General features: G+C 36.4%; 1 protein-coding gene across 1 annotated transcript in view; it reads right to left on the bottom strand.

Annotated features, from left to right (window-relative positions):
- The window catches only part of spir (spire type actin nucleation factor), a 65,374-nt gene extending 50,639 nt beyond the window's left edge, over positions 1-14,735 (bottom strand). Inside the window, exons 1-5 of the mRNA XM_028319805.1 lie at positions 14,691-14,735; positions 13,116-13,337; positions 11,344-11,516; positions 11,142-11,205; positions 9,928-10,042 (exon numbers count right to left, since the gene is read on the bottom strand). Coding sequence (XP_028175606.1) covers positions 9,928-10,042; positions 11,142-11,205; positions 11,344-11,516; positions 13,116-13,337; positions 14,691-14,735 — 619 coding nt within the window. The remainder of the gene's footprint in view (positions 1-9,927; positions 10,043-11,141; positions 11,206-11,343; positions 11,517-13,115; positions 13,338-14,690) is intronic.
- Between the last annotated feature and the right edge of the window lie 249 nt (positions 14,736-14,984).

A 14,984-nucleotide genomic window follows, 5' to 3' on the forward strand; every position in this document is an offset into this window, starting at 1 on the left:
TTTTATGATTGTCATCTTATCGTGTTATTTGTGAGTACAGTTACAATCAAAGTTAAGTCGTGGGTACATTTGAAGTGCATATCTTGCAGTCATTTCGTAAGCCTAGCCAAGGCGCCGTCTTCGGTCACGATTGGACTAAAAATGGCGGCCAAAAGTAGGTTAAGTTAAAAACGCGGTGATAAAACCTCGACGTGAGCTATGGCGGTATTGTTCTACGTGCCTATGTGAAAATTAAAGTGGATTCCTTTGGGGAGAACATGCACTGTTTTACATTTTGTTTGCCTACTTTGAAAAACTCCTACGTTCTGTTTTTAGAATTCTTTGTTGAATGGAAAACCTTGCGTTTTGTGATTATGTGAGTAGTTTTGTTTTTGAACGTGAAATACTTCGTCGACTGAAATTAAGGTTGTAGGAAGCATTTTGTATTAATAATTATAGCTATAACCTGGGTAAATTTCCGTGATCAAACTATGCAAATTCAGATTCAGATTGTTTTGTTTGTAAAATGAAACTGTATTCTACTCGCCTTTTATCTATAGTTCTAGCAAGGACGCGGCACTTTTGCATGAAGTGAACGTATCAATAAAGCACATCAAGCTAAATACTGTGGTATTCTATGCATTTGTAATAGATGTGGTTTTGCAACAAGAATGTATAGTTTAATGTGCCATTGCCCGTAAAGTCAGCGTCAAATGTTTAACTGCCTAGCTCGCATCAATACTTACGACTATAATTTGTATATTTTAAAGACTGTAAACCCTTGAAAAGGAAGCTGACAATAGTGACTGAGTTTCTTGAGCTGCTTCTTCTCAGCACTGGCCCATTTATTGTCCCGAAGCAGTGGTAGGGTTAATACTGGGACGTATAAAAGTGCTTTTTAAAAGCCTATTTGCAAAAATAAAAGAGTTTTATGAGTTTTTTTATTGTAACAAAGAAGTGTTGCGAACTTTTAGGCTACTTTGGGTGCCACAAATTTGAGGCTGACTGTACATACGTTACATAAAATTGATTGCCGCATTACCGACCGATAGTAACCACGAACGGCGCAGACTCGGTCCCCATAATTACCGCTTCATTATAGTCTGTCTTGATGTCAACGACACAACAACTCGAGAAGAAAGGAAGATGTTGCAACTTTAAGTACTTACAAAATTACTTATTACAGTACCTGTACCTCAACTTGAGCTGCCTATAAGCGATTATAAATATAAAAATCGACTTAGTAAAAGCAAAATTATTTACTTTGCAATCAAACATTGGCTCATGAATACAAAATAGTAATTAGCTTAATTGGTACACAAAATTGATTAATCTACTCGTATGTCTCCGTTCATTTCGTGAAGATCTCTGTAGCACGAAAATTATATCCTTGAACCTTATTATTTAAGGCTCGTTGCCGTTAAAAATAACTTATCATCATTGTCTGACGGATACGTAGGTATTTCACAAGAATGACTGCCCTTTCGAATACCTTTTCAACTTGATTACATAAAAAGCTGGTTATTCCTCGAAAATAACGACCACCGAGAATTATGAAGCCATCCCAAACACGGAAAATACATTTTTGAATCTCCAATTACTTTGAGTCAGCAAAGAATAAAGATACACAGTGATCTTTAAAATGAAAGTAAATAAAATTATATTCCTCGTTTAAATCATCATTTCACCAAGTTTCCGTATTTCAGACAACAATATTAACCATTAAATCTTCGATAAACCGCAGACGGAGTCAAAAGCGTAATAAATCATCATTTTATCGAAAGTTTCGATTCTTTCTAGCGATTCTGATGAAATGGCGGCGTAATGACCCGCAACGAAGCGATTTCTCAGAAAGAAGTAACAGCTGAGCTTAAGTAACATAAGTACCTATGGGAGTCTGTAAATTCTCGCGGATTCTTTATAATTATTATGGCCTTGGTGGATATTCACTCTTTCGTTCGTTCGTTTCAGCCAAATGACGTCCACTGCTGGACAAAGGCCTCCCCCAAGGATTTCGACAACAACCGGTCCTGCGCCGCCCGCATCCAGGCACCTCCCGCGACCTTCATCAGATCGTCGGTCCACCTAGTGGAGGGCCTTGCCTCATTCATTTTTGCGATAAAATACTGGTAGTAACCGGTGTAAGTAAAGGATTTATGGTCACTCGCAAAATATTAATAGCCGGTTACAATATGAAGCTTCAGTCTGAATCGATTTTTAACGTCGTTTCGTAACACAGCCTGTACCAAAAAGTAGTCTTTCGTTTCTTCCCTAAACCATTGAGTTATAATGTACTACGCTAGTAATATTACTTCAATGCCTAAAATATCCAGTAATAAGTAGTAGTTGAAATATTGTTTAGTTATAGCTTATTTTCTTCCAAAATCATAACTTCTATAGTAGGTATGCCGTTTGCCTGAAAATTTACACTACGAGAAAATCAATTTTCTTTTACAGCATCCCGAAATACGAGCCAAACGCCTCTATCGACAATTCACTTTACTTTGTTAATACGCTACGATTGTCTCTTAGCTCTTACTTACTCGATTATTTCAGATCATACGTCATTGAATAAAAAATCTTTTCATATTCAAAACACTTGTGTAAACTTCCAAAAGAATTTTCAGAAGGCCTTACATTTTTACAGATGGTTAAAGAATTTCTGAAAACACTGATTCCTGATAACTTATCTTGATAAGATAACAAGAACGGTGTCTCCCGATGCTCATAAGATAAGTTAGAAGGTAGGGCAACATAATATTGGGCTGAATCATTTTATAGCACTCAAAAAATATAACAAAACATTAAGGCTGAGTTGCACCACCTAACTTTGACCGTAACTATAACGACAACCGGTGGTTTTTTGTATAGAATTTGACAGATTTTTGATGTTTGTCAAAGTTAAAGTAAGATGGTGCAACCCAGCCTAAGCTGAAGTAGATTAATCTCTTTTATAGCCCCGTTGTTATAGCCTTAGTTAAGTTGGGCCCGTTTCTTTACACAAGCAAAATTCATAGCCACAATTTTCATATTTAAGATAAGCACGTATTTTTGGCGATATTGCTTGTTTACTCCATCAATGTTTAACCTTCACTGCCATTTTCAGTCAACGTTAATTAAAACTCCGAAATATCTACCTATTATCAAGTCCCATTTTGAATGACAAATATTAGTTCACCGCAGTAAATTCATAAAATATTAGAATAGTTAATTCACATTCAAAAGTAGACGCTATTCCAGTTCTGATTAAAAAGGTTAAAATAAATGTTTGATTGGTTTTATTATAGTGTAACCAATTACTTTCATGGGCACTGGGGCAACGTATTGACGTATGGTGATATAAGAAATAGTAGAAATAATTTTACTTACGGCTGATTTCCATGGCGAGCGTATTCGTGATACAAACACCCATTACTAAAAAGTACGTAAACTTAAAAAGAAAAACAAAACACTGTCTGAAAATCGAACTTCAGTACGCGCGACAAATGTCAGATGTGGTGACAAATGAAAAATCCGCGAAACACAACACGATCTCACTGAGATTCATACACTTTACATAAAACAAAATCCTATTAACGCGAATGTAACCTCACGCGAAGGGTTGAAAGGAAGCCGGACATGGTGCTTCTGATAATCTAATTAAGGTCCACATTCCTTTGCCCGGAAATATTCAAAGTTGTCCAAATCCAAAAAAAAAATTAAAAATCACCACAACACTGGCCGCATTGACGTGAAAGGAAAAAGAAAATGCTCGTTCTGAATTTAAGTTTTCAAATGCCGAGTTTTCCAGCGCGCACACGCAACCGCGCGATGGTGCCGCCCGCCAGAGACTGCGGCGGCAAAAGATTACGTCTTGGTTTGCAGCAGCGCTTCTCAAACTTCGTTAATAGATTTTCTGCATAATATAATTTTGGCTAGCACTTATCCGTTTAAAATGAAAGGATCTATCAACTTCATCATCATATTCTTGCAACTTTATGCTATCGAATTTGTAAATCGATTAGTATCCGTCAGTTAACAATATACAGGGTGGGACTTACTACTCAAGCATATTATTTAATACGAGTACGAGAAGAATACAATAGAATAAGTAATCTGCGACTGCTATATTTGATTTTCTGATTAGTGCAATTGTATTTTTGTTTGCGTTAGCTGTGTCTTATTGACATAGTTTTATTTGGGTTTTCACTATTATAGCTGAAAACAACATTATTGTTAAACTAGGTTAAGTAAGTAAAGTTATTAACATCTATAAGGTGAGATAATACCACAATATTGAAAGGCATTAGGTATATGAACTATACTCGTACTGTAACTGAAACAATTTATCTGAGTTCTCAACATCAATCAACACTACGACAAGATGTATGTAATATCCAATAGGATTATTTATTTATCCTCTTTTAAAAAAAAGGTTTTATCTGTAACATTAAGATCAGATTTACGTGCCATTTAAACGGCCAATCTTTGGGGAAATCACAAACTTTTGTTTCTGCAGTAATAAAGCAGGCTTTGTTCGTCGTAAAGTTACCGAACCCGAGACCAACAAACCTGTTTAGCAACGTTTTGCTCCTTTTTCTCGTCAGATCTATTGTACCCCGCGGCGACCGCACTTTTCTCATTACGCGTTTTTGCGATACAACACAGCATTCTAAATTGAGTTCGGAGTTTTTACTTCAAGCAGCCTTATTATAGTTACATAATATGAGTTCGATAGTAAAAACGAATTAAAATGAATAACCCTTTGAGAAACGCTGGATTTTAATTATGTGTTGCGGTATTTTTTACGAAGCGAAATGTTTGGCACCAGGGTTACAGAGTCAATAATAGCAAGTGGTATCACCAAATTAAGCTCTGAATTTTAATTTAAGTATATTTTTTTCATTATTTTCCGTTTCCGATTCTGGTGAAGGTCAAGTTACAGGCTCATTTTAAACTTATTTTTTTTCCAAATTAAGACATGTAAATACAATATTTTCTTTGCCAAGATGAGTTAAGTAACACCAAGATCATAGATTACATAACATCTAGAAGTTCCAGATCAATGTTCCCGCGGCCTAGCCTGGAATAGGTGCCCAGACAGCCCGGCGCCTCGTATTACCGATGACCCACTTCTCTGGTTTAATTCCATCTCTTGATATAAACAGTTCACGGTTTCACTGGTCTGTGTTCTTCCTTTTTGCTACAAGGGCCGTATTATGAGACAACTTAAGCACGAATATACACTCAAGATTGAATCTGCGACGAGACTTAAAGATGTGTGCCTCAAACAGTTTTCAATCTATAAGTTTTGAGTCCTTTCTTTCTTTATTTCGTCTGCTGCCTATCATGAAATCAGTAGCGTGAAGAGATATTTCTAATTACATAATTACTGCTGCACATTTATCAACCAAAATCTCAAGCTTACTCGGATTATGCAGTCCCTTCATCTAATAAAAACTAAGTACCAATTTACTTTACACGAGATATTTCATGAAATCAACAGCCTGAAGAATAACACTTATCATAATTACTGCTGCATACTTATGTATGATCGCAAATCTTAGGCTTATTGTGAATTTAGAAAAAAGGCATCCCAAGTAATGAAAGGCTTACATAAATAGGTACCAAACATAAATTTTCCCTCTCCCTAGAATACCTAGGCTCTCGCAGACGGGCCACTGCTGGTGATTAAGGCAGATGACCTATTTTCGTCTCCAGCCTACATAATTGGTTTGGACGACTTGTTCGACTAAATTATTAGTTAAATGTCGCTAATGGAATATTCATTTTAATGTGGATAAAGTACAAAAATAATGAGATAACTCTATACAATCTATAGTCTTTTTCACCTAAGATGATCCGTATGACGTTTCGAGTTTGAAAGATTTAGAGATGTCACATAACTAAACCATAGCGATTTATCTATCGATTTTTTTCGAAGAGTTAGTAAAACCTACTTTTAGAGAATTATTTTGTATAGGTGTTCGTTCGTTTCAGCCAAATGACGTCCACTGCTGGACAAAGGCCTCCCCCAAGGTTTTCCACAATGAACGGTCCTGCGCTGCCCGCATCCAGGCTCTTCCCGCGACCTTTACCAGATCGTCGGTCCACCTAGTAGGAGGCCTGCCCACGCTACGTTTTCCAGCCCGTGGTCGCCACTCGAGAAGTATAGTATGTATAGATAGGTGTTATTTAACAAAAACATTTTTTTTTAATTACAAATATTATTGTTACAATTTTTTTATTGAATATATTCAAATTTCATGGTTCGTGTTCAAAAAAACGATTCCTAAAAAGTACTGGTTCTGTTTCTTTAAATTAAAAACTATTAATTAATTTTCAATGCGTTTAAAGTCAATAATCGAAAAATATAGTTGATTTTCGTGATGTTTTTAATAACTAAGTATTCACTGCACAATCGATTAATGAACCGCGGAAATAATCGATTTTATTATACAAGAAATACCCCAGCACTAAATCTATTCCGTTTCACACATTGCGTACATTAAATAAAACATATTTTTACATCGTATTTAATTAAAATATAATCAATAGACTCAGATTTTACTATATATTTCAAGACAAGTAGTTAATTTTTTTTTATTACATTGCTAATAAAATACAAATATTTTTTCGAAAATATTCTGCATATGTAGTATGCGTAATATGGATAACCTTGAAGTGTCATACGGATCATCTTACGTGAAAAAGACTATAGTTATGTTAATTAGTCAATAATGTAAAGTTCTGTAATTGGGTTAAATTAAATGATAATTATCAATTATTATCAAGGTAAATTTTGAATACTGGTACTAGTATAGATCAATAAAATTAAATTACTTTTATTTATAACTCACCAAAAATAACAAAACCACCTAGGTACACACAAAAAAAGCTTTGTTTTCATTACTGATTTTGATAAAGTAGGTCACGTAAGTAAAAGTATGTAAATTCGTGATTAAAAATGTTCAGTGTGACAACGCTGCCTTATTTTTACACGTGTTCAAAATGCCTAAATATCATATCATTTCCCTTTCCATACAAAAGTATTCCATTCACGAAAGGCCTCATTTTACGACAAAACGTGGGCGAAGAATTTATTCATCCGCCGGAGTATCATTCGCTTTCGACGCGAGAACCTTTCCGCCTGTAAACTGAAATATGCCGTGTAATAGGGCAGCGAATTTCAGGTCACGGCTGTGCATGTTTGCGATATTTCATGCGTAGTAGGCAGATAGGCACACAATTAATAATATTGTTATTGTAATACATCTAAAGGCTGCCTGAAAAAAAACTCTTGTCATAAAACTCATTTATTTTTGCAAATAGGCTTTTAAAAAGCACTTTTACACGTCCCAGTATTAACTCTACCACTGCTTCTGGACAATAAATAGGCCAGTTGCAGTGCTGAGAAGAAATATTGTTGACATCCAACATCATGTTTGAAAAATAGTGACGAAATGAAAAATGAAAAATAAAGTTGATTAGTCGGGGTCCAGATTATCTATAACGCTAGCTGACATTATGGGTATTATTTCTATTGTATTGTAAATTTCTCCGCGGTCTAAGGTTTTTGTAATGAGCACGAGCATTCCTTCCGAGTATGATGGAAGTTTATGATCTTATTTATATAGTAACAATTACTCGTATTTGTTTACTGTTTAAAATACAAACTCTATGTAACTCGAAAAATTTAAAATACTCCACCTAAAGGAAAATGGAATCATAGTTTATCAAGAATAGACCTTTCTTTGGCCCTCACAAGACAATACTCCCCACATTAATGAGACACTTTAGCTAGAAACTAGTAATAAAAACAACCCTATCCTCTAACGAAAACCGCACTCGGACATCCCAGGTAATAGGTAAGCGATACTGTGTTCTCACCACAACTTGACTTTGATTCAATCGTCATCATAATATGTAGGTACTTAGTAATAATTCCGTCTGTTCATATGTTTTTACATCTGAACAATTTTGCTGAAAGGTAGATGTATGATGAGGAACATTGTAACTTAGAGAAGGGGCCAAAACTGAGGTAAGTTTCCCTAATAAGACCCGACCTCACGGTCACCGTGATATACTTATCTATCTTCATCACTACATAGTATAAAACAAAGTCGCTTTCTTGTCTGTCTGTCCCTATGTATGCTTACCTAAATCTTTAAAACGACGCAACGAATTTAGATGTGTGTTTTTTATTACATGATTTTTTTATTAGATTTTTTATAGGATGGTTTATACGAGTATGTATACTTAGCACCCGTGCAAAAGCGGGGTGGATCGCTAGTATAAGTATAAAATCGAAATATTTAAATACTAATCTGCAGGAAGCTACTGTTATTACAATTTAGACCTTTTAAGAAGCTCCAAATACAACAATCGAAACCAGTCCAGACTCACTTTCAATGCCACTAAGGATTGGTAGCACACATACTGTGTCAGTGAATGCGGAGCGAAGAGCTTTGTACCACTTTGTACTCTTACTATCAACATAATGCACACTGCTCACCTCAAAAATTAAATGGATCTGTCTTGTTTCAGCCTGAAAATGATTCGGCGCAGTTTTCCACAGCAGAACGATTATGTACTTATTCATCGATTTTGACTTGTTAAATATCAATTACTTGCAGTTTATAACTTCTATCATGATCACGAAAAGGAGTAAAATTCTTGATTTTTTTAATTCGTAATACCATACATTTATTTCGGGAGATACCTCCTATGAGCATTTGATAAAATCAGAGTTCAAAAAACAACGAATGCTGTGAGAGATGACCTTAAGTATGCGTATCACTGCACCACTCGCCGCATTGTGTGGCGCCTTGCGAAACTGGATCTGATAAGTACGTGGGTACGGAGTACACGTGTTGTGAAAGAACACTTGGTACTTGATAAAATAGGTTCGTGATATTGTTTGTCATATTTTTTTAGACAAAGACATGAAACGACCTACTATGTAGTATTTATTACCTTTGTCAGAGTATGATTAGTCGAGATCATAACTAAAGTAAAATAAAAATAGCAGTTATTTAGTTAAATAAAATATAACTTTATAATAATAGCGAGATACTTTAAAGCTACTTATGTACTCTATTTTGTTTGAAAAAAGTTCGCACCAAAACGCCTGCAAAAACACTCATAGCAACGAGTGCAAACAACGTGCTTTTTATAACTCATTCCTATAAGGAGCTTAAAAGTACTTAAAAGCTCTCTAAACTCTACATTTAATGATATCTCAGTATATTGCTAAATGGAAATACTGTGTATGTATACATGACGAGTTATATACCTGTTATACGGTTTAAAAGATGAAACTAAATACGAAATCATACGCACTTCATTAAGCTTTTTAGTAAAAGTTTATTCACTCACTGGTTCTTATAATAAATAAACAAAACGATTCAAAAACTGCATGCTAAAATTCTTCTTTTCAGGATTGAAAGTTAACGTTCGGGGAGAGGATGTATCGGGAAGGATAGGGAATCTGTAAACGAGAGTAAAAAGGAAGGGATTAAGTATTTTACTTATTTAACGGTGATAGCTTAACACCGGGTGATTTAAAAGCCCGTTAATCTCCTCTTATAATTATATTTTTAGCCTAGAGACCGAATACTATCTATACTTTGGGTTCGTCTTTAAACCTAGGCCTCCTTCCATTCCATCGACTTCTGTCCCCAGCCACTTGAGGACCAAATACAACACACGATAAAGATCATAGCAGACTTATCAACTCGGAAAGGGTTAACACCGTATCGCCTTTTGAAAGCTGTCATCGCCTTTCGCGCGCTGTCATCCGCGAGCCAAGGCGTTAGGGCGGATAAGTGTGCGTTGCAGTATGGAGTTTCATGGAGTTTCGCCTCGAAAAGATACGGTTACGATCCCTTTCCGGGTTAATAAGTGTCCTTTATTCGACAACATCGATCACGCTTCTTCTATTTTAAATTAAAATACAAATGTACTCACATAATCTTCTCGAGTACGGCGTCGGCCTCAGCGTCCGGCCGACCTGTATCGAGGCGAGCAGCTGTTCTCTTGGCGTGGTCTCCCGCCGTGGTGGTGGTAGTTTTCGTTCTGATGCCTGCACAACAAGACAAGTGGGTTATGAGAGGTTGGTACAGTAAAACTATAGGCTGAATGCGAAATTAAGCGATGCATTTAAAATAAAATAAAAATAAAATAAATATCCTTGGACATTTTACACTGCGCTTCTAGTCCCAAACTAGGCAAAGCTTGTACTATGGGTACTAGACAACGGATAAAAACATACCTACTTTTTTTTTGTAAATACATACATATTATACAATACCCATTTCTAATTGTTCATCAGTGCCACCAGTGGTCAAAATTGAATAAAATATTATTGATTTTGATTTTGATTGGAACTCTACAATGTAGAGTGGTCTTTGTAGACTACCATAATCATTGTGAATGATTAACATTTGTAATGACGAATTTATTGGGATCTTATAATATAAGTAACTGTCTATAAAGTATATCTGGTATCATTTGAGGAGTATGAAGAAAGAGAAACTATGCATCAAAGTGAAGTATAGAATGATTTATTTCTATACAGTGAGAAAGAAACAACTTATAGTTTTATAGCAACTTTGTTTTCATTACACAGCGATTACATTTCAGGTTTTTGAATAAAGTGTGTTAGAATTTCCATTGAAAATAATTCTTTAATCAAAGTAAGTATATTTTATTGTATAAATCACTTATATTCCAGCAAAATCAAACCACCTACTTTTGTGTAAGCAACCCAACAATGCATTTGAAGCTTTGGTATTAAAACTGGAAAGCTTTTCCGTCTGGTGCACGACTGAATGCTGAACGCACCAGATAAAGGGTGGATTAAGCTCACAATGCTCTCTGAGCTTGGAAGGAATAAAAGCTTTAAAGCGCCTGTTCGATCAGTGTGTGTCTCGTAGATAACAAGCTTAACTATAAAGGCTCTACATTTATGAAAAGCTCTTGTGTAAGAACTAGTGGGGGCATTACTTTCAGCTACTGTTATAATAAACAACTTCATAAAGTTTGCCTTAAAATAAACCTAGATACCTACATAGCAACATGTGGTTTGTTTTTAAAGTATCGTTATTTATTCGACGTGGGTTCGTTAAAATATGATATAATTACTGTTTACTTGTTGTGCTTATAAAGATATTTTTGCTTACCTTTTTCAGTGGCGGTCTACTTCTAATAAATTCGAGTATCATGGCATGTGCGTCTTTCTTCACGCTGCAAACAATGAAAAAGAAAATTAATAAAATAATGTTAAATACAATTTATACTAATTCAATATCAAAATGTTCAGAATATTGAGTTTAGAAACAATCAAGAAGGATGATAAAAATGTGTCAGGAAAAATTAACTCACTTTTGAGGTATCGCCCCATCCACCTTCCTCAGTGTGTATCTTCTAGATCTGATATCATCCATTAAAATTTCGTACGGGGTCAGTTCATATTCTATTGGAGTCCTTGAATAATTTACTTTCTTTAATTTTACACCCATCCTCAGTTCTCCGATCACTTGCATCCAAAACCGCGCCTGGAAAAACGAAATAGCAATAAGTTCTCTTGGTGCAACATTGCTAGGCTAAAGCAAAAGGCGTACAGTGAAGTGTATGTAAATGACCAACTTAAATGGAAGTTACGAGAATAAGTTAAAATAATATAACAGTTAGTAGGTTTACATATATCGACAAGAGTGAAGTAACTAACTATAATTAAAGTAACTATCGCATGCACTAAGTAGTTAAATGGTTTAGTACAGGTCAGTAGGTCGTTTGTAGGTACTGCTACATTGTCACCTACATGAGAACTATGTACATTCGACTTCATGTGTTCCAACATACAGTAGTGTACAAGCAAGCTTTCATATCATTTTCCATTGTCTACGTACTTGTAGAGCTCTCCAAATCCTTCGGTTCGACTATGATTGAAAAAGTTACATTATTAGATTGGTCAATGTCGTTCAAACATCTTGCCTAACACAGAACACAATGATTTTAACATAGACTTTAGAAAAATTTTATATTATTTACAGTAGGTATGTAGAAGATTTTAACTTTCATGCAATTTAATCCAAAGAAGTCAATAAAAGGAGAAAGGTATAAAGATTTCTAATTTACTTAAAAGTTGCCGTTGTAAACGTTAGCATACATATCCCTAATTAATTCAAGTCTAAATTCCTTAGCAGCGGGACGACATTAATAATACATAGTACATTAGGTAACATGCAGACCGCATGCGTAACACAGGTCCTTGCACTCGAAGTTTCTATGCAAGTCTGGGACCGCATATTTGTGCATTAGACTCGCAAATTTTCGATTGCCAAAGCGAAGTGCGTTGTGCACGCCAATCTTCGTTATGAACGGTTGACGATTGGCATTTCAACATACCAAGATCAACTTTGATCGACCTCTGGCAATATTACAATGAAAACTTGCAGTTTCTTTTACAATTGGGACCACACACTAAACTGTATACTAGGTATTAAGTACTATTCTAAAACCTTTAGCCCTTCATGCGCGCCCATAAAAACCAAATTACCTAGTCAGAAACTGCAACGGCAGCAATGGATTTCACTTCGATCTGCGATCACTGCGCTATACACGCACTTACTTATTGATATGAAATGCACCTTGTCAGAATACTTTGACTTATGGTCCTATGTCCCCTAGATGAGGCAGAGGGCGTCCAACAGTCGTCCATCGCGGTCGGTCTTGAGCTTCGCGTTTGATCTCGCTCCAGAATACTTTGCGTGTGTAGAATACACATTCCCGCGTCAACGCGTCGGCGACGAGCGCGCGACACACGACGCGGTAGTGTGCTGCCGACGCTTCTCGGACGCTGCAGCACTAAAAGTTTTAACTTGTGGTGCTAGAACAAGCTAGAATTTGTGAACAAGACACGTACCCAGTCAGAGAACTTCAATGTGTCCAGGTGCGTGGCAGAGTCTTCGGCAGCTCCTAGGTCCCTAGCACCGCCCACTCGCATCCTTACAAGGAACAACGGCAACTCCAGAGCCAAGGCGACGAGCGCGCGACATGGCGCGGTAGTGCGCGCCGCCGCCGCTTCTTGCACGCTGCGGCACTAAAAGCTTGTGGTGCTAGAACAAGCTGTAAGTTGTGAACAAGACACGTACCCAGTCAGAGAACTTCAACGTGTCCAGATGTGTTGCGGAGTCTTCAGCAGCCCCTAGGTCCCTAGCACCGCCCACTCGCACCCTGGCGAGGAACGACGCCAACTCCAAAGCCTCGGCGACGAGCGCGCGACACACGGCGCGGTAGTGCATCGCCGCCGCTTCTCTCACGCTGCGGCCGCCGCCGCCGCAGTGCCACACGCATCGCTGTAAAACAAGAGAAACCTATGTTATTGTATAAAGTATCAAGATCACGAGATCATGTCATTATGAAAATGACAAAGTTAGGCTACAATCGTTAATTGGGAGAGGCCTATCTTCAGCAGCCGTCATGTAATCTAAAATGATGATTTTCTTTACAAATTGATTGATAATACAGAATAGCCATCAAACGAGTAATTACTCAATAAGTCGTCTAAGCCATAATAGTATCACGTTTAAATATAGGATAATCAAGAAAGGTTTCAGTGAGCTTTTAAAAGCTTACCACTGAAGACGCTTTAATGGGAACAAAGAACTTTGATCATTATAATCAAAGGCGACATACAATATTATACGAAAATATCAATTAATTACGACTTATTGAAGTTTGTGTGCTTTATCATTCTGCATTTTAATAATATGGTAAATGGTAATACAGGAAATGTATGAGTATAATAGTACTTTCAAAAACAAATATGTGTATGTGAACTTGTCCAGCACTTGTGGAGCTAATTATTAACCACCTTGTTTGCAAACTTAACGTAGTAATAGTTTCCTGTGAATTCCATGTAGGATCAAAGTAAATGTTAAGTCAATCAAATTATAATTTCAAATATATTCAACCTTATTGTAAGCTTAAACAGTTAGCTCTTACACCTGAATGAACCTGATTTAATAGTAAAAGCATTTTACAAGGTGAAATTCATTATGCTTTGTAGATTCAGGTGTATTGACATCAAACTACAATAGTAGCTTACCTCAAGTCAAATCAACTCGAAAGTGTCACTAACATGTCGTATCATTAAAACTAAATTGGATTTTATCTAATTGCTTTCGATTCAAATAAAATTTCGAAATGTTGTCAATTTCATGAGTTCAAGACCATTTAAATTTGAATGCGAGTTTATTGCTTATACTTTTATAATGTTTGATATATTTTGTAATCTATAAAATACCAATAAAGAACATAGAATAAAATTACATTGTATTAATTAGATTTGTATAGATTCGCACGTCATTTTTCTTAACCCAAAGCTCTACATAATTATTGCAACTTTAAGTGTGTAAAATTATTGGCGAAACATTTTTTATTTTAAAAAGCTGAATAAGCTTCACAACAAAGTTGTAGCTACCACGGCTGACGCTGCAGCGCGGTGAGCTATCATTACCACTCTGCTCGCGGTCCATAAATTGGTTCGAACAGTGAGTTATGCGTCGACGAATATGAGTTATGGATGCAAGGTTACGCAAGTTAAGCTAAGAGCACACTGCAGCCGCTTCATCTCACGGTTTAGTGGAAGGCGACAGCTTAAGCGCCATGATGGCCGGCTTATATCGCTTACTCTAGCTACCTAAATTAGTCTCTGACTGGTAAACCTTCAGATCTGAACTTTTGAGGATGGCTATCTTTTTAAAAGACATCATGTCCAATCGTTTAACTACGATTTGTAGGTTTATCATCAGGAACAAGTTAATGACTGTAAAGCAATTAATTTCATAACTTTCTAGGAAAGCTTCATCATCATCATCATCATCATTTCAGCCACAGGACGTCCACTGCTGAACATAGGCCACCCCCAATGCTTTCCATGTTGATCGATTGGTAGCGGCAGCGATGGGGCAGAAAGGTTCTGGAATGGAGGCCGCGTACCGGAAAACGCAGCGTGGGAC

Source organism: Ostrinia furnacalis, unplaced genomic scaffold, assembly GCF_004193835.3.
Source record: "Ostrinia furnacalis isolate ACB-3 unplaced genomic scaffold, ASM419383v2 OfSCF7334, whole genome shotgun sequence".
Classification (NCBI taxonomy): domain Eukaryota; kingdom Metazoa; phylum Arthropoda; class Insecta; order Lepidoptera; family Crambidae; genus Ostrinia; species Ostrinia furnacalis.